The 20,372-nt window shown below is 39.5% G+C and overlaps 1 protein-coding gene across 8 annotated transcripts in view; it reads left to right on the top strand.

Annotated features, from left to right (window-relative positions):
• Positions 1–20,372, top strand: part of LPP (LIM domain containing preferred translocation partner in lipoma) — a 791,955-nt gene that overhangs the window by 437,077 nt on the left and 334,506 nt on the right. Inside the window, exon 1 of one of the 8 annotated variants that reach the window (XM_006156728.3) lies at positions 1,601–1,745. The exons of 6 other annotated variants lie outside the window; for them this stretch is intronic. In XM_006156728.3, coding sequence (XP_006156790.1) covers positions 1,741–1,745 — 5 coding nt within the window. In that variant the 5' untranslated portion in view covers positions 1,601–1,740. Of the gene's footprint in view, positions 1–1,600; positions 1,786–20,372 lie in introns of those variants that run through there. One more of the 8 variants, XM_006156729.3, reaches the window with a different exon arrangement.

Raw genomic sequence — 20,372 nt, 5'->3', positions numbered from 1 at the left:
GGATGTTCTTTATTACAACTTATAAGTTGTATTTTTTTAGGTGCTTTAGAGAAATTCCTGCTTTCTGGAGAGAGATTGGATTACATGGGTTGCATTATCCTCTTAACCAGATTAGTACACTGAAGGAGATGAAATGATTTTTCCTACTTAGTTTTCTAATGTGATATAGTGCTCGTGTTATCTGGTTGAGTCATGTACCTACTGCTAAGTGTCAATTTTGGAGGGATTTTAAAAGCTTTAAAATCTTTCACGTGAAGATTCCCAATACTACTCATCTTTGAGCAGTAACTCTTCGTACTCTATGGAATTGTTTCATATAATATATCGTTAGGCTTTTTTTTTTTTTTTTCCATTTCTGTGGTTTGTTGGCATTGCCTCTTGACATCAGCTGTTTAGAGATATCAGTTCTGTCTTGGAATAGGCCATCAAATAATGAGTCATATAAAACCAAGAGTTTATTTATTTCTCTACTCATAGTTATCAGCACCTGTTTAATCTGATCAGGGTAAAAAAAAAAAAAAAGTCATCTGTGTATTTCCAGCTATAGCTTCTTTTAATAGCAGTTGTTGGTGCTTATATAGATCATACTCATGAGGCTAAGTCTGACCTCCATTATGACAAGAATCTTTGTACGTTAGACATCATCATTAGTGCAATTGATTAGGGAGAAGGCATTCTTTAGGTATACCATGTACATGATTCGGGGTAATTCAGTTCATTTACTAGATCCAGTTCCGTATTTGTAGAATATGCATGTTGGAATAAATGAATCTTCCAGCTCTGGTGGTTTGTTATTTCACCATCAGCTTACCTCTTGAGGAGGCTCATCTAACTCAGTCATTTGTAAAAAGTGGTGCAATGGGTCAGAATCTGGCATAACATTTATTTTTTATTTAACTTCAGCAAACATAGCTGAGCTTCTTTTAGGTACCAGTCTCTACTATGGGGATGCAAATATGTAAGATGTCTAATAACAGAGAAATTAAAACTACGGTAGAAAATAGAATAACACAGAGTTCTAAAAAATAACTTTTTTGAGTTAATTCACTTACCTTTCAATATAGCAACTCAAATTTAAAAGAGATGATCAATATATACACCTAGCAAATATTTATTGAGCACCTGCCACATCCCAGGGACTTTGAAGATAGATATTGGCAAAACCTCTTTCATAACCCAGCCAACCACAAAAGATAAAATAATAGCCGATTTTCTATATGGTGTTATATACCAATATTGAGGGTCAGGAAAGAGTACTCTGGGAACACATTGGAGGGACAAAGCAAATCTAGTCTTCAGAGACCTCAGGAAGTTTCCAAGAGGTGATCATTTCTAAATAGATTTCTGAGATAACTTGAGAAGTTTGCTAGGTTGATGGCATGGGGAAAATAGAGGAGAGTGTTTTTCCTGGGAAGGGAAGAAAATGTGACAAGACTCAGAGGTGAAGCATGATAGCTCAGTATCGGTGAAGGCTGTGGACAGTGCAGGAAGGAAGGACAGTTGTTGCTGAGCCTGAAAGTGGGGAATCTGTTCAAGTGTGCTTCAGGAGTCTGACTATGAGGTCACAAAGAAGGGTGAGGTCAGTTAGAGGACTTGACATTTGAGTTGGGTGATAAAGGATGTTAGTTTTTTGAGGTAGGCTGCCATTAGTCTAGGCAAAAGAAATTGCCTTTGTAGAAGTGAGATGTGTGTAAAAGAATGGCGTTTTCAGCTGGGGGAAGAATTTGAAGTACTGGAAGAATGGAGTAAGTGAGCCAGAAAGAATATACTCCAAATAATACAATGGTGAGAATCTGAAGGCAGCTTATAAATGTATCGGTGCAGTGCAATGAATTTTGTATATTCTGCCTCTTGTAGGCAGCTGGGGGAAGTAGGGGTAACAGTTTGCGAGAAGACTGAAACTGTGAAGGGTTTTTTTAGTTTTGTTTGTTTGTTTGTTTGTTTTTTTAAGAAAATAGAAGCATCCTTTAGAAGGATAACTTTGGATATACTTGAATTGGAGAGGCCCTGGATTGTGACAGAAAGCTAGAAGTATGCCACCCATGTTGTTTGGTAGATGTTTATCCAACCAGGATTTTATGTAGCACCTACTTGTCAAATTAATATTTTTTAAAAAGCCATTAATTTCTAATAAAATATGTAGGGACCAGCAGATAGTATAATGGTTATGCTGGACTCTCATGTAGTCAACAGGGATTCAAGTCCCAGACCTGGCACCTTAAAACTCACGCTGGGCGCATGTGTGTGCTTATCCAAATTCTGAAAGGAGAATGGATGAGAAGGGATTGAGGTATGACCATCCCCCCACTGGGGATTACTTCTCCCTTTTTACCTCCTTCTCTGTCTCTCCAGCAAGCGCATGCACTGTATAACAAAAATCTTTCTTAAAAAAAAAAGAAAGAAAGAAAGAAAGAAATATACAAGCCAAGAGGTAGTGTGGAGGTTAAGATGCTGGATCTCACATGCTTGGCTATACAGTTTGAGTCCTGGTCTTATGGCATAAAAATCACACATGTGAGTGGGCTCAAGAGGACTGGAAGAGAAGGGACTGAGGTGTGACTAGCTCCCTTGGGGTGTGATTTCTCACTTTCTCTCTCTCTCTCTCATGTACATATGCTATAAAAAATAATAGTTAAAAGAGAGAGGGAGAGAGAGAAATAGACCTGCCATTGGCATAGTGGTCAATATCACTGCATCCCTCATGGCTAACTGTGGTTCAAGTTCCAGATCTGACAGCTCGAAAACACATCAGGAACATGCAAGTGTATGCCCCAAATCCTGAAAGAAGATATGGAGAAAAAGGAATTGCACTGTGGCCATCTCCCATGGGGAGAGGAGTTCATTTGTTCATCTGTCCTTCTGTCTGTCCTTTCTATCCCTCCGTCCCTCTCCCCTCCCTTTCTTCCTTCTTTCCTTCATTCCTTCCTTCCTTCTTCCTCCCTCCCTCCCTCCCTCCCTCCTTTTCTTACTTTCTTCCTTCGTTCCTTCCTTCCTTTTTCTTTCTCTTTCTATTTCTCTCTCTTTGGCAAACACACATGCTCTCTGACTGTTTTTTTAATGTAATTATATAAAAGATGTGGAATGATATCCAACACTTATTAAGAACTTAGTATATTGCTTTCATGTATTAATTCACTTGATTATTACAACTCAGTGCAGTGGCCTATTAAGCCCTCCATTTTACAGATGAGGGAATTTTGAGCCAGAGGGGCTGGGGTAGCTGTGGAAGTAGTAAGTAGCAGAGCTGCTGTTTGAGCCCAGACAGCCTGGCTGCAAAGCCTACTGAATCGGCAGTTCAAGGCGCAGTTGAAAATAATGTACTAACAGTCACCGCATTACTGAAGAGGGATTTGGGGCACTTTTCTGTTTTGCTTTCTTACAATTCAGTGATTTGTAATTTATTTACAGGCTCATACGATTATTAAGTCAATCTGATTTTAGAGCTTGTAGAAATTTCATGCGTATTTGCTCTGCATTTTCTCCCCAACCCTAGATAACCTTATACCTATTTTAAAGGTAATCAGTTTTAAATGAATGGTTACTTCAGTTTAATGGCAGTTGTTTTCAGTAATAGCAATCTGATAACCTAATTCAGGAGTGTAACATAGTCTGTTTGAACTTCTAGTTTCTAACTTCTGCATGAAATTAGTGTACTCTATTCATAATTCGGGACAAAAATGGGTAAAAGTGCCAGACCATGTGTCAGTCATTGGTCATGGGCATATGAGTAAGGTTACCCAGACCCACCCTTGATTTCTCTGTCTGTCTTGTAGGAGAGTCAGACACAATTAGACATATTATTGAACCACCTTGGCAAAGAGAATTTTAGAAATCCTGATGTCTTTGTTGAATTACTCATGTTAAACTTTTTTATCCTAGAAGTCATTGAATTGTTTTTTAAAATTTAGTATGTATGAAGCATTTGGAATGCTTGGCATTTTGAGAATAAAATCCACATCAATTTAAAATAAAATAAAACTCCTCATCCAAAATAGAGTAGTAAACACCAGGCATAAAATAGCTGAGCTGTGGAGTGGCTTAAAGGACAGTTGGGCTCAGGCAGAGAGTACCAGATAAGACACTGCTCCAAAAGGATCTGCAGTGCCTGAATTACGGTACCTATTTGGTAGCACATACATCTGAAATGACTTAAAATAAAAATTGCAAATGCAACAGCTACCATCAATCTTAGTATTCCTTTCTCTTATTTTTTTTTTCAGTCTTGAGTTAAAAATAACCCCCCCCTGCCTCATTTTCTTATGTGCTAGTTAGTAGGATTAACTGGAGTTCTCAACAGGAAAGCCATAGATACAGTAGACGACATTGTATGGTGGGTGAAAGCCCGGCAGAGATAATTATACAGTCACTCCCACTTTATTACCCTTCAAAGAAACTGAGCCTAATATTCTCCTCCTAAGCAATTTAACCAACTTCTAAAAAAATGTATAAGATATTATTTAGAGAATGAAATAGCTACTGTATATAATGAGGAGAGGGAATTATAGCAAATTATTATACTCATTTGATAAGTACATAAAGAGCTATACTCAAAGCTTTGTATTGTACCTCCTAAGTAATTGTTCAGTTGTGCTAACTAGTCTTTAAAAAGGAGAAGAGATAAAGAACTACTAAAAAAAAAAAATCAATTGTCATACTTCTTCAGCAAGGTTTTCCCTCTGGGCACAGATTAAGTCTAATTTCATGCTCTGTGAGGATCAAGCCCAGAGTTGGCCTTCATATGTTTAACAGTGGTTATTTCTTTGCCTTTCCAAAGATAATTTCTAGGTTTAAACTTAGACATCGATTTGAAATGAAATACAATAGAAGTGTGTTTTTAGATCTACCACATATCCATGCCGATAGGTATAGATGTTATATCCGTGTTACATTCCAATATTTCTAAATATAAGATTGTGTACAGATTGTTACAATACTTCTTTCTTGGATCACCAAAAGGAAGACTCTCAAATCTACTAAATTGTCCTCTATTTCTAAAATAATCTCCCACTAAGATTAGGGTCAATTTCTCCATGGTTCACTTTCAACAAAATAATCAGCCCAGTGTTTAAAGTGTACGAGGCTAAAGTATTTGAGTGCTTTCTTTTGAGTTGTAATTCTTGTGCCCCCAACCTGAAATAGACAGATGAACCAATTACTAGTATGAGAAAATGTACAGCAAAGTTGCTAAGAGCAGTTACTCTAAATATACCAGATTGCCTTAGAAGGAATACCCTGCATCCTCTGCTCATTCGCTGCATGGCATTCAGTCAGCATCCTTGTGTCTGCATGCCTTAGTTCCTGACCTCAAAGTGTTCATAATAGCGTAGTGTCTACCTCATACAGGTGAGAGAAGTAAATCAGGAGTAGGCGTACACTGGTAAAGCACTGTTTGTCACATGCGTTAATACCATCAATCATAAGAGCCATATTGATTTACATACTTAATATTCCTGACTAAGCACTGTTAGGTGCCAGTAATAATATGGTTGTCATTGTCTATACATGTCTATACAAGTACATCAAGACTTGGCGATCAGTGACTTGAAAGAAAATCCTGGAGATGATAGTAGAATAGTAGATCTGTCTTTTATCATTGCTTTTGATGACCCAGAGGACAGTATTAGGAGAAAAACATAGATTTCCAATGATTTTCAGTTGGAAAGTGATTCAAAGGGCTGAATTCTAAATATAAACAAAGCTTAGAAATGCTTTAGTTTCTTTATTGTTTTTTTTTCTTTTTATACATGCACATGATTTTAAATAAATTAAGTCCTTTCTTTAAGCAAGTATGTGATGAAAATTCCAATAACAAAATACTGTGTCATAATTTAAATGGCAATAATTGTGTTTCCAGTGGAGGAAGGGCTGATGGCACATTTTATAATCAGTGGTATCTTTGATTTGTGGGGATATTGTTGTTAAAACTCAGTAAATGTTAGAGATCTCATCAGTGTTTGGATAAAGGTTAATGTTGGTAGGTTTGTTATCAGAATTAAAATTCCTACAGCTTTTGAATTTGAGTTCAGTGAACTGAAAGGATATTTTGCGGGATCAGCAGATAGCACAATGGCTACGTTGCTGGACTCCCATGTAGTTGACCACAGTTCGAGTCCTGGACCCAGTGGCTTAAACTCACGCCAGGTGCATGTACGTGCTTGCCCAAGATCCCGAGAGGAGAATGGAGGAGAAGGGATTGCGCCCGACATAGCCATCCCCCCTGGGGGGTGATTTCTCACTTTCTGTCTCTCTGTCTCTCTCTGTCTTTCTGGTGAGCACACGCACCCTATAGCAAAAAAATAAAAAAATTAAAAAATAAAGAAACCTCTCAAAAAAATTAATAAAAACAACAACAAAAAAGAAAGGATATTTTGTAAATATATTTACTTGCAACTATATCAATATAACCTGCCTGAGTTCATTCAATAAATATTATACTACATTGAGATGACATTCATTTCTGCCAAATACATGTATCCTGCCATTTTCTCACGATTATGAGGATCCAATGGAATGAAATGCAGTACTTTGTGAACCAAAATTGAAGTATCAGGTAGTTTGGGTAATGCTGTACTAACAAGTACTCTCTACCTCTCAGTGCTTCTAACCAGAGTTTGTTTCCTGGTTATACTACTTGTCATCCTAGGTCACATGTCTGTTTTTTTTTTTTTTTTTTCCAAGCTGATGGATAGTCACCATCTCAAAACTGCTGACCAGCATTAAAGAGCACTGCGAGTCTTAAGCTAGCAAGGGCATGCTCTGGCCTGAATGTGGCATGTGAGCTCTGCTCACTGATTATTGACCCAAAGGCTTTACATTGTTCACCTAGCCATAAGAGGGCCAGAAAGCAGAGAGTCAAAGATCCTGGGAGAACAGCATCAGCAACTACAGAAGAGTTGTAATAATAATGTTAGCAATCTGGGAGTGCTCCCTATGCACTAGGCACTGCTGTCAGTGCTTTATATGGGTGGAGTCTGCCAGTCCTCATGAAGTAGCTGTGACTGTGAGCTCCATTATACTGACTAGAAACCAAGGCATAGACTCGTCTGTACAGAGGCAGTCGAGCAGGGCTCGTGTCTATGGCTTTGATGTGTGTCTCAAACTATCATGGATTCAAATGCATGTTTTAAATACAGTTGAAATATCTTCAGTTCTTTTTTTTTTTTTTTTAAGAGAGATTTTTGTTATAGGGTGCATGTGCTCACTGGAGAGGCAGAGAGAGACAGACAGAAAGTGAGAAATTACCCCTCACAAGGGGTGATGGCCACACCACCATCCCTTCTCCTCTCAGGAATTTGGGCACACACACACACATGCACCCAGCATGAGTTTTAAGTCACTGGATCCAGGACTCAAACTATGGTTGGCTATGTGGGAGTCTAGCTATGTAGCCATTCTGCCATCTGCTGGTCTCAGTTCTTTTTTTTTTTTTTTAAAGAGCTATTTATTTCATTGTATTTATCCTTGTTATTATTTTAATTTGCTACAGAGCACACACATTCATCAGAGACAGAGCGAGAGAGAGAAAGTGAGAAACCAATCCACCAAGTCCAGACTCGAACCACAGTTGGCCATGTGGGAGTCCAGCACCTGAACCAGTATGCCATATGCTGGTTCAAATTCCTCAGGTCTGAGGGACCACCAGATAATGTGGTGGTTAAGGTGCTGAACACTCTCACATGGCCAACCATGGTTCAAGTCCTGGATATAGTGGCTTTCTTTCTCTCTCTCTCTCATCAAATTAAAATAAATCAATGAAGAAATAAAATTAAATAAATAATTATTTAAAAAAATTCTTCAGTTCTTAAAAACAAGACAGAAGGACATCTCATTCCTAACGCATCCTTAGATTAAACCTTGGGTAGCCTAAAAAGACCTGTGGAAATGTGACTGCCGTGTTTTTTTCACTGCCTCATCTTCAGAAGCAAGGATCTCTTTCCTGACCCATACATTACCATAGTTCATGCTCAGCAGAAGGGTATTGCCTCAGTAGGTGAGACCATCAGAACTTTAGAAGATACTCTCTGCTATGACTCCTTAAACTTTTTTTTTTATATATTTTAGTGTATTTTATATTTTTTTGTTTTTAATTAATTAATGTGCAATCATTCACTGAGCATCGTCACAGCATACAAAATGTGATTTCCCATCCAGAATATGCTGCATAGTAGCTTAATCATACATGTTATTGTCAATAATTTTCCATTTCTAGTTTCATATATATGTAATATATACATATATATAGTGTGTATATATATATATACAGGTATATTTACCCGATTTCTCATCCTCTGCCATTCCCCACCCTCCTCCCACACTATCTCAGGTGTCCACAGTTGTTTTCCATTCCTTTTTTCCCCCACATTTTATTGATTGACAAAATTTCTTAAATAATCTAACTACTTTCATTAGCAAGCTTGGCTGATATATACATAGCTATGAATACATGACTGACTTTAAGCATGAAACTCTGACTAGAATGAAAATAGTATAATGTAGCACCTAGCTGATGCTAGATAGTTTACTACAGTCACTAATTATGTATTATTTACAATATTTTTCATTTCAAGAAAAGTAGATTTAGCTTCAATAAATCAAAGAAATGCTAAGAATATGCTTAAAACCTAAAGCCAGGAAATAGGTTGGGATTCTGTTCAAATAGTAGGTAATGAACTTATTGCCTGCTGAAGACAAGACAAACATCCTTAAAACCGGAAACCAAAGCCTAGAAGAAAATCAGCAATGTTTTAGTCAAGAATCATAAGATTCTATTTCATCAGTTCAGTCTCATGTACTTAATCTATCATCTGTTGTGATTCTATTTTCCCAATTAAATTCTGGGACATAATATTGTCCCCATGATTAAGTTGGCCATTTTCTTAGTTTTGAACTCTTATTTTTGTGTGACTGTATTTAATTTTCCTGGTATAGCACACCCTGAAGAACTTCTTGGAGATCTGGTCTGGTGTTGGTAAATTCTTTCAGATTTTGTTTATCTGAGAATGTTCTTGTCTTTTCTTCCCACATGAAGTATAATCTTGTCAGGTATAGTATCTTTGGTTGCAATTGTTTTTCCCTTTACACTTCTAATATATTTTTCCATTCTTTCCTCACTGGCATTGTTTCCGATGAGAGATCCGCTGTCAGCCTGATGGGATATCCTTTGTAGGTAACTTGATGTTTCTCTCTTGTCAATCTTAGTATCTTGTCTTTCTGTGGTTTTGCTTAATCTGGCCATAATGTGTCTTGAGAAGATCTTCTTGAGTTTCTTTTATTGGGGGTCCTTTGTATTTCTTGGGACTGGATCTTTGAATGCCTTTCTAGGTTTGGAAAGTTTTCTTACAGTATTTTATGGAATAGATTGTTAATGCCCTTATAGGTCTCTTCCCCTTCTGGGATACCGACTATCCAGATGTTTGGACGTTTGATGGTATATAGTTTTTCTTATATAATATTCTCATTTTTAGGGGCAATTTTCTCAGTCTTCGTGGTGGATTTTTCTAGGCCAGCGATTTGATCTATTACATTTGAGATTAGATTTTTGGTATGATCTAGTCTGCTTTTAATACTTTCAAGGGAGATTTTTACCTGTATTATAGTCTTTATCTCTAAGAGGTCCATTTGATTCTTTTTTTAAAGTGTGTAATTCCTCTTTTAGATCTTGCAAGAATTTCTTCACCTCCTGAAGCTTGTCAGCTCCTTTCCCCTGCCTCTTTGGCAGTTCATTGTCTCTCTTCTCTTCTATCTCTGTGAGCTTTGTCACCATGAAAATTGTATATTCTTTATCTGACATTTCCATGAATTTCATCATACTGTCTGAGGATGAAGAGGAATTATTATTTTTCCATGGTGGGGAGGTATTTTCTTCTTATTCCGTATTTTTTGTGTCCCTGCGGTGATTACTAGTCATCTTATGGATGGTGTGTTTCTTCTAATTCCTGAAATACAATCTCTGTCATAGCACGTTCCTCTTGCACTTTACAGCTGGTCATTAAAGTCGATCTCAAAGAAATGATTACCCAATGAGTCTCATGGTTGAACTTGGATCTTCATCGCCTCAGCCGCCTGACTCCTTAAACTTTCTATTTGTCAGGTGGCCAAGAGGGAGAAGGATCATGACATAGGGGGACTCTGCCTGAAAATAAAAAGGGCAGAGTGGGGAACAGCTCCATATCCTAGTGGAGCAGGGCCCTACATTGCAGACCACAATGTGAATCCTGTCTTAGTGGTTTGAAAAACAAACAGGGTGGTCCTGTGCATGGGTACCCAGAATCCATAAAAGATGGAGAAGTGGAGGAGAAGGGATTGCGGTACAGTCACACCCGTGGGGGATACCACCCCCCCACCCCCCGCCCTTGCTCTTCATTGTTCTCTCTGCCTCTGTCTCTCTGGCAAGCACGTGTGCCCTCTGGCACTTAAAAAGAACTTTCTATTTTGACAAGTTCCTAACGTATAAAAGTTGAAGAGGATAATAAACACAGCATGCCCAGTCATAATACTGCTGACCAATACACAGTTATCAATGCGTACTTAGTTCAACTTTGCTTTACAGGTCAATCTGGTTGTTTGTCAAGCAGAGCTTTGAACATAGACTGCGTCCTTGAGTGTGTAGGATACAGGACCATCTGAACAGAAAGCTGGTGACTAGCCGGCAGCATTCTGATAGGGATTGTTAGGGAGGACATGCGGAGGACAGGATTGAAGAGCTTCAACTGGAAAAGAGGGCATCATTAATCAATATTGTAGACGAGTTTTCCAGTGAAGGATAAATAATGCAACAGTATTCAATTACTCACGGGACACCCTTGGAATCTAAGAGGGGAGGCGAAATGCGCTGTTAATATGTGTCAACCTTAGTGCTTTTCTCCCCAGCTAGTACTGTAGTTAACAAACAGAGACATCTGAGGTCCGCTGGGGGACAGAGACAGGAGAGCCTTGTTTGCAGGGTTTGCCGTCAGGCAGAGAAGCGGCCGAGCTGCCTTCAGCACCCTGGGCGGTGTCTTTTGCATCACCCAGAGAACCCGAGGTCACTTAACCTCCCTGTCTCTTTTTGAAAGACATATATAATAACCGTCTGGGTGCCTCACAAATCTATTATAGCATTTAATTAACAAATGTTCCTGAAGTGCTTTGAGTTCCCTGTTTGGATAGATGTGACTGAAATGTAAAATACCTTTCACTGCCTTATTTATTGCTCCAGCGAACACGCTATGTGCTGGCACCGTTTATCTTCATTTTAATTTTATCTCCCACAAATATAGGCATTAATTTAAATCACATACAGAACATAACAGTTTTTATAGAGGCAAACTTATTCCAGTGTGCTGCATTTTAATATCGCACTTTACCATCTTTTCTCACTTGATTCAAGAATAGTATCTCTTCCTGCCTCAGCATTTAATCTTAGGACAACAGAAACTTTCCGTGTTTGCATGTTCTTGCTCTCAAACTTTAACTTTCTCACTGCTTTGCTGCTTTTCGCCTGAAAGTTGTTTTGTGAATGTGAGCACAGGTGTATATTAGCAATTCTGTTTCTCTTTTGCTGGCTTGATTTCCTGTGGGGGTGGGGGTAGGGGCAGAGAGGAGGCCCCATTTACAATTTTTTTTAAAATATTTCTTTCATTTTATTATTATTTTTAAGTTTGTTATAGGGCACATGCACTCACCAGAGAGAGTCAGAGAGAAAAAGAGAGGGAAAGTGAGCAAGTGACCGGGTCTGAGACTCAAAACTTCGGTTGGCCATGTGAGAGTCGAGGGCCTTCACCACCACACCGCCTGCTGGCCCCCGCATTTACAGTTTAAGGTAACAAGTACTCAACTTCAGATACCTAATAGTTATAGACAGCAAAAATATCCCCTCCCTCCTGAGATGCATATGTGAAGGAATATGTTTAAGGACTTCCTTTCTTTATCTAGTCCTTTTTTCATTCAAAGGGAAAATTTTCCTTTTTGTCATCATGATTATTTTTTCATCAGATGAACCTTTACCCTGAGGGACTATATACTGAACAGGCCCGCTGTATTTATGGCTATGAAACATTCCAGTTAGCTGTTACACCCTAAGCGAGGATGGTTTCCCCATGCTTAATTTGTGGCCCTCCTCAGTTAGGACTTGTTCTTTTGCTGGCTTGATTTCCTGTGGTGGTGGGGGTAGGGGCAGAGAGGAGGCCCCATTTACAATTTTTTTTAAAATATTTCTTTCATTTTATTATTATTTTTAAGTTTGTTATAGGGCACATGCACTCACCAGAGAGAGTCAGAGAGAAAAAGAGAGGGAAAGTGAGCAAGTGACCGGGTCTGAGACTCAAAACTTCGGTTGGCCATGTGAGAGTCGAGGGCCTTCACCACCACACCGCCTGCTGGCCCCCGCATTTACAGTTTAAGGTAACAAGTACTCAACTTCAGATACCTAATAGTTATAGACAGCAAAAATATCCCCTCCCTCCTGAGATGCATATGTGAAGGAATATGTTTAAGGACTTCCTTTCTTTATCTAGTCCTTTTTTCATTCAAAGGGAAAATTTTCCTTTTTGTCATCATGATTATTTTTTCATCAGATGAACCTTTACCCTGAGGGACTATATACTGAACAGGCCCGCTGTATTTATGGCTATGAAACATTCCAGTTAGCTGTTACACCCTAAGCGAGGATGGTTTCCCCATGCTTAATTTGTGGCCCTCCTCAGTTAGGACTTGTCAAATTGCCTGTGACATGGCCGCTTATTCCCAGAAGCCAGGACCGTGACTGCAGTAATAACATGAGCACGGCCGTAAGACAACATGGTTTTGGAAGCTATTTTAGGCTCTTTCAGAGGTGTTGAGGGTGCTTTCCCTCTAAAGTTGTAAACTAAAAAGAAAACAAATCTTATTTCAAACGTTTTTCTCAGGTCTCTGAATATCTGGGCTCGGGGGTATCTGTCAGAGCCACTTCATTTGTATCCTGTTTTACATTTAATCAGGGTTTAAAATGGACCTCTCACTGTTTAAGGTCCCTGTTTCATTCTTGCAACAACTTATAGACGGCTGCTATTTTGATTCCTTTTACAGATGAGGAAACAAGGCCTGGAGAAGTCGCATGACTTTTCTGAAATCGTACACGTAGTGCGTGGCAGGACTGGGTTTCTGAATCCAGTCCTTAACTCATATGTTTTTGGCATAGCAATCTGCAACCTAAGTTCCTGACGTGGTGTTTGATGCTGACTCCTCTCAAACCCTCGGTCCTGTGCTAGGAGGCAGATTATCTGCGGCAGACGCAGATGCCCTGGAAGTCAGTAGTTGGAATGGTAATCCAACTGTAGCCCACTGCCCAGGTTTCACTAAATTAATGTTCTCGTAACGTAGGCTTCTTGCTTGATAAGCACTGAAAAGGGGTTCTCACCAGTGGGATTGCCTCTTAGACTATGTGGGGCTACTCTCCTCTATTCTAACAAACCTAACGAAACATGCATCGGAGTGATCAGATTCTGGTTGTCTCTTTGGACCATGAACTTTCCACGGTGATTGGCGAAGTGTGGAGGTGCAGCTCACTGGGGTTCTTCCTGACTTCTGAGGACCCTCGGTACCCTGGCACTTCGAGAGCATGTGGGTTTAGGGCTGTGCTCTGTGCTACTGGGACTGCCGTTCTGTTTGGTGGCTCTGACTTCTCTTAGGGACGTTGGTTAAAATCCAGACTTGGCAGGAAAGGTGGCTGTGCTTTGATGCTCTTCTGTCCTTTACACACTTCCAATGCGCCCAGACTTTCCTTGGTTCAAGCCGATTGATGAGTTTTGTTTAAATACACAGAATTTAAACAGAATTAAATTAGTATAACCTTTGCTCAGCCCCGCTGAAGGTAAGGGCATTTTTTCTGCTGGTGAACTGCAGGCCAGCTCCCTGAAATGGCAGTTGGCAGGCTGGGAGAACTCTGTGCAGCACAGCCTCTGCCGGGCATGTTACCTGTCACCCCCGCTACTCTCCTCAGCTCTGATATTATCCATTTATAAAGGAGGCAGACACAGAGCTAGAAGAAATGGCTTCTCATTTGCAGGCTCTTCAGTGATGAGTTTTCAGTACAGATGTGCTTCTTTGCATGGAGTCCAGTGATTTTTTTTTTCTTTATACCAGTGTCTGAAGTTCTGTATTCAGTCTCAGAAAACAATTTAGTGGGGATGATTTAACACTGAGATGGAATTTTTGAAGTTCTGATGTGAGAACTAGTTTTATATATATATGTATGTATGATTTTAATGTGTGTGCATGTGTGTGTGTATTTAAAAATGTAGGCATGTCCTGTATGGAATGATAGCCACCAGGAAGAGAGGAAGCTTTATCTTACTGTCACCTGGCGGGTGGTATTTTGATGACTCTGTCACCAGTGAGCAGATATCTGGAAGTGAGTGGAGTTCAAAATGTTGAAGAGAATTACACACTTTTGGAAACCATTATACATTCAGTGTTGGATTTTCCACCTGTAAAATAATTTGTTTTTGAACATTCATTGAAGTCCCATTCCCTTCGCTTAATGGTTGGCGACCTTACTCAGTGTGGTATCTTGGCACCTCATTTCTTCTGGGACAGAATGGATCAAATATTGATTATACTGCTGAATTGTGAAAAGAAATGAATGAGCAGCATTCTGTAAGCTGCAAAGCGGTGATATTATGGAAGGCAGTGATGTGGTTTTCTTAGCTACCCCTTCCTCATCTCCTCTTTCCCCAATCCTATACTTTCTAGCTGTGTAAAACTTAATTTGGGAATATTTCCAATATACTTATAAGGTCTTGGGTTTAAAAATCTTAATTCTGTTTTCATTTCCCCAACAGTAGCAAATTCTTTAACTTTCTATTATGTGAAATAGAAAAAAAAAACACACTAGTTACTTTCATGTCTAATATATTTTATAATTAGATTAAAAACTACATATTATTTACACATATTATTATGTATATTTTCATACACATTTAAGTACATGTGCATTTTATTTTTAAATTCTAAAGGGAAATATCCATTAACAGTAGTTATTCCTGGAATTTGGGGAAGCAGGCTCTCTTCTATACTTCTTTACATGTTTTTATGTTTTCTATAATGAGTCTACTCTGCTTTTGTTTCACATGTGTATTATAATTTATATAAATACCTTTAAATGTATAAATAATATATGAATGACTTATATAAATTATATACATATATAGAGAGTGTTATGTACATACATATAGTATATTTGGCAAAGTAAAATACTTTAGCAATACATATCTACAAAAGCTGATAAAAAATGTTAATTTCTTTCTTCCTTTTTCTCTCCCTCCTCCTCTCTTCCTTTTCTCCTTTTTTCTCTTCTTTCTTATCTCCATTCCTCCCTCCCTCCCTCCCTTCAGTCCAGAAATCACTGCCCAACAATTTCCACAACAGAAAATTGCTATGGCCTGCTCTTAAATATACCATGATAGATTAAAATATCTTTTTAAAGGAGATGGTTCATCCTTTCATCCATACACTATTGTTTGAACCTATCTCAAAGCAAAGGCATAACTATGACTTTTAACATCCCTTTAATATTACATGAATGGAGGGACTCTCCTTCCACCCTGATGACAGAGAACAGAGCACATGAAAACAAGTCTGTCCGCTGCACTAAGCCACTTCCACGTTGAGACCATCATGGTCTCTCCTCTCCTTGCCTCTTTTCTTCCCCTTCTTCTTTTTAAGTTTTTTGTACAATCTTCATTGACTGACTTCACAGCAGTCAGGAAGCATGGATCCTGATAGTTCAAGATTTTATACTTTATTTTCTCTCAGCAGATGTCTGCCTGGGTATGCATTTTAGCCCCACTTCCTGGGATCACCCCTGCTGTCTGTAGACCTGTTTCTTTGTGTCATACTTTCCCATTGGTTCATGTTATGCAATGTTTTAGTTGTAATATTAATTTAATCCTGAGTGAGAGGAGGAACATTTTTGTATGTTGCCAAATTTTTAAGGGGGCATAAAATTTTCACTTCAAAGAGACAACATTAGCACCTCACTCTCTTACTTTTTTTTTTTTTTCCTTCAATTTGATCTGTCCCACTTAGGAGCCCACATTTGGTCTTGCTAGTTGAGGCTCTGTTCTATGACTGAGTTAGCTCTTCCTCTGGCTGTCTCTCCAGGGAGCAGTGTCTCTCAACGCGACCACCAGCCATGTGTGCTGTTGCTGCACCCAGGCTTTTGGCTAGGAGAGTAGCCATGAGTCAGCCCTGACAGTAGTTTCAGGAAAAGCCAGAGACCCTTCCCCTACTCTGAGCGCTTACACTGGCTTAGTGTAGTTGGTGTCAACGTCGTCCTGAGCATTCCTAAGCATGTCTCAGTTCCAGCCCAGATGGAGTTTGGATTTTTATAAAATCATTTGGTGAAATTAATTTCCTATGCCTGATAGTCAGTGATCACTTACCAAGAAAGAGGAGTGATGGGGGAATAAAAATAATGTATGGTGATTCACATTCACTTAACCTTTACTGAGTAACATCAGAAAGGGATTACAGCAGACTCTTCGACCGGCATTTGCAAGTGGATTCCAGGAATGGAGTTAGAGCTGCCAAAGCAGTCTCTGAGTTCCACCCTCAGCTTCCCACGTGATTTGGGTAAGGGTGAGGAAAGCAAGGAATTTGGAGGTGAGTGTGCAAATGAGTTTCATATTATTTTTTATTGTTTTATTTTATTTTATTTTATGTCTGGAGTGTATAGTGGAAAGAAGACTGGTGAAAAGCTAGGAAACCTATATTCTAAACCCAATCTTTGTGACAGTGAAGGTAACCTGCCCACCTTGAAAGTTTAGTTTTGATGTGTAAAAAAAAAAAATGTTCTATTACTAAAATCTTAGTACAACACATCTGTGTTTCAGATTATTCTAACAGAAAAAGCAATACATAGCCATCATGTTTGTGTATTAACAAGGTAAAACTGGGACCAGCAGTTAGCGTAATGGCTATGTCGCTGTACTTCCATGTAGTCGACCGCAGTTTGAGTCCCAGACCCAGTGGCTTAAACTCACTGTGCGTGCGTGTGTTTGTGCATGCCCAAGATCCCGAGAGGAGAATGGAGGAGAAGGGATTGCGGCGTGGCCATCCCCCCTGGAGGGTGATTTCTCGCTTTCTGTCTCTCTGTCTCTCTCTGTCTGTCTGGCGAGCACACACCCTATTATAGCAAAAACCTCTCAAAAAAAAAACAAAACAAGGTAAAACTGAACTAGAATTTACCAGGGCCAGCAGGTGGTATAGTGATTAGGGCACTGGACTCCCACATGCCTGACTATGGTTCAAATCCTGGACCCAATGGTTTGAAACTCACGCTGAGTGTGTGTACATGTGTGCCCAAAATCCCAAGAGGAGAATGGAGGAAAAGGGATTGGAGTGAGGCCATCCCCCCTGTAGGGTGATTTCTTACTTTCTCTCTGTCTCTGGCAAGTGCATGGGCCCTATAGCAAAATTCTCTCTTTAAAAAGAAAAAACAACCAAAACAAAACAAAGAAACAAAAACAGAATTTACAAACAATAACAGCATCACATATTGTAAATGAAAAAAAAAATTAAAAACCAGTGCTTTCAGTTAGTCAAACACAAACTTTATTAAAAATTCTAGCTCTTACTGCAGTTTTAAAAGCTCCAAAGAATTAGGATCTCAGGTGTAAGCCTGGCTTAAGCAAACCATGATGTAACTGTGCAGTGTCTGAGCTGATGAGATAGCAACAGCTGTTTTACCAAAAGTAACACCATTTGTTCTGTTTTTCAGGAGAGTGATACTGTTGGAATTAAGTATTCTCAATAAGTCCTTTCTTGTGTAATTTTTAAAAATATGACCCCAAGGGACCAGCAGTTGGCATAATAGCTATGTTGCTGGACTCCCATGTAGTCGACCGTGGTTTGAGTCCCAGACCCGGTGGCTTAAACTCACGCTGGGTGCGTATGTGTGCGTGCCCAAGATCCCGAAAGGAGAATGGAGGAGAAGGGATTACAGCGTGGCCATCCCCCCTGGGGGGTGATTCCTCGCTTTCTGTCACTCTGTCTCTCTCTGTCTTTCTGGCGAGTACACGCGCCATATAGCAAAAACCTCTCAAATAAATAAATAAAAGACCCCAAAGGGATCAGCAGATGGCACAATGGTTAGGTCAATGGACTCCCACATAGTCGACTGCCATTCAAGTCCTCGACCTGGCAGCTTAAATTCACGCCGAGCATCTGTGCGTGCAGGCCCAAGAGAATGGAGAAGTTTGCTAGATTTCTCTCTCTTTCTAGCAAGTACGCACGCCATATAGCAAAAATCTCTCTTAGAAAAATTATGACCCCAAATATTTAATTATAATTACTTACAGATATAAACTGTGAAGATTTATGTATTGGTAAATTCTGAGACCTCTACCTCTTAAATCATGTTCTCCTCTTTACCATATTACCTCCTCTCATTGTTTATAAGGACTGTTAATACATTTTGGTAGCTTTCTATGTGATGTAATCACTTCTCCTGTCCTTGTGGCAGAGTTTTAGCTTTCAAAAGAATTCCGAAAGCCCTTATTTTAAAATTTTTTTTAGAGAAAGATTTTTACTATATGTCTATAGGGCAGGTGCACTCACCAGAGAGTCAGAAAGTGAGAAATCACAACTTCCCTCCCAGGGGGCTGCTGGTCATGCTGCAAACCCCTCCCCTCCATTCTCCTCTCAGGATCCTGGGGATGCATGCACATGCACCTGGTGTGAGTTTCAAGCCGCTGGGTCCAGAACCACATAGTCGACTGCCATTCAAGTCCTCGACCTGGCAGCTTAAATTCACGCCGAGCATCTGTGCGTGCAGGCCCAAGAGAATGGAGAAGTTTGCTAGATTTCTCTCTCTTTCTAGCAAGTACGCACGCCATATAGCAAAAATCTCTCTTAGAAAAATTATGACCCCAAATATTTAATTATAATTACTTACAGATATAAACTGTGAAGATTTATGTATTGGTAAATTCTGAGACCTCTACCTCTTAAATCATGTTCTCCTCTTTACCATATTACCTCCTCTCATTGTTTATAAGGACTGTTAATACATTTTGGTAGCTTTCTATGTGATGTAATCACTTCTCCTGTCCTTGTGGCAGAGTTTTAGCTTTCAAAAGAATTCCGAAAGCCCTTATTTTAAAATTTTTTTTAGAGAAAGATTTTTACTATATGTCTATAGGGCAGGTGCACTCACCAGAGAGTCAGAAAGTGAGAAATCACAACTTCCCTCCCAGGGGGCTGCTGGTCATGCTGCAAACCCCTCCCCTCCATTCTCCTCTCAGGATCCTGGGGATGCATGCACATGCACCTGGTGTGAGTTTCAAGCCGCTGGGTCCAGAACTTGAACCATGGTCGACTACATGGGCGTCCATTACACCATCTGCTGGTCCCAGAAAACCCTTAATCTTGTTGAAAGTCCTTTTGTGACTCCTAGCATTTTCGGTTTGTAGTAGGAAGGCAGGTAGCTTCGGAAGCAACCTTACAGTTCTATTTAGGGTGAAAATCACATGCAACAAGAACAATGTATGTATTAGTTTTGAAGCACCATCAGCATGCTTTACAAATAGTTAATATTCTACCAAGAGTCAAAGATTAACCTCTTTGATGAAAGCTACAGAGGGTGTTGCTAGAGAAACAGAACCAACAGGAGATACATATTAAGATATTAATTGCGAGGAAGTAGCTTTTATGATTATGTGGCAGACTCAGCCATCCTGTTTCCATTAGACCATTAGAAAGGGCAGGCTGGAACTCTGGTACGAGCCGAAGCTGTTGTCTACAAGCAGAATGTCTTGTCTTTCAGGTATTCAGTTTTGCTTTCAACCTTCCAATTGATTGATTCAATCCCACTCCGATGATCTAAAATAATCTTCCTTATTCAAAGTCAACTGATTATGAACTTAAATCACATCTGCACAACCCCATCTGTTTGATCGAATGATAGATTTATAACATGGTATAATCAGGACATGTAGAGAGGTAGCTATTTTCTACAAAAGGTGACTCTGTGATAGAGAAACAAAGGATAATGGAGGACAAGAAATACACAAACCTGGGAAGGTGCAAATAGAACTCTGAGAATGCCAGTGGCATCCCTGGGAGTGGTGGCTAGAAGCAACGATGGGCATAGGGATCTGAAAACGTGGCCTGACCCTGGGGACATGGACCTGAAGAGGATTTGCCCACCTGCTCCGGGAACAGATCCATTGTTTGTCAAGTAATTCCTTTGTGCTTTAAGTTTCCATCAGCTGAGTTGATTGCAGTTTCTCTTATATGCTCAACCTGAGTTTTGTACTATGTTTGTATTCTGCTTTAAAGTGGAAGACTTTTGACTAAAATATTCTTTCTTCCACATTGCAATTATCCATTAATCTCCTGGTCCTGGCCTTTAC

This window comes from Tupaia chinensis, unplaced genomic scaffold (assembly GCF_000334495.1).
Source record: "Tupaia chinensis unplaced genomic scaffold, TupChi_1.0 Scaffold000515_1, whole genome shotgun sequence".
Classification (NCBI taxonomy): domain Eukaryota; kingdom Metazoa; phylum Chordata; class Mammalia; order Scandentia; family Tupaiidae; genus Tupaia; species Tupaia belangeri.
This window is presented reverse-complemented; position numbering and strand designations above follow the sequence as displayed.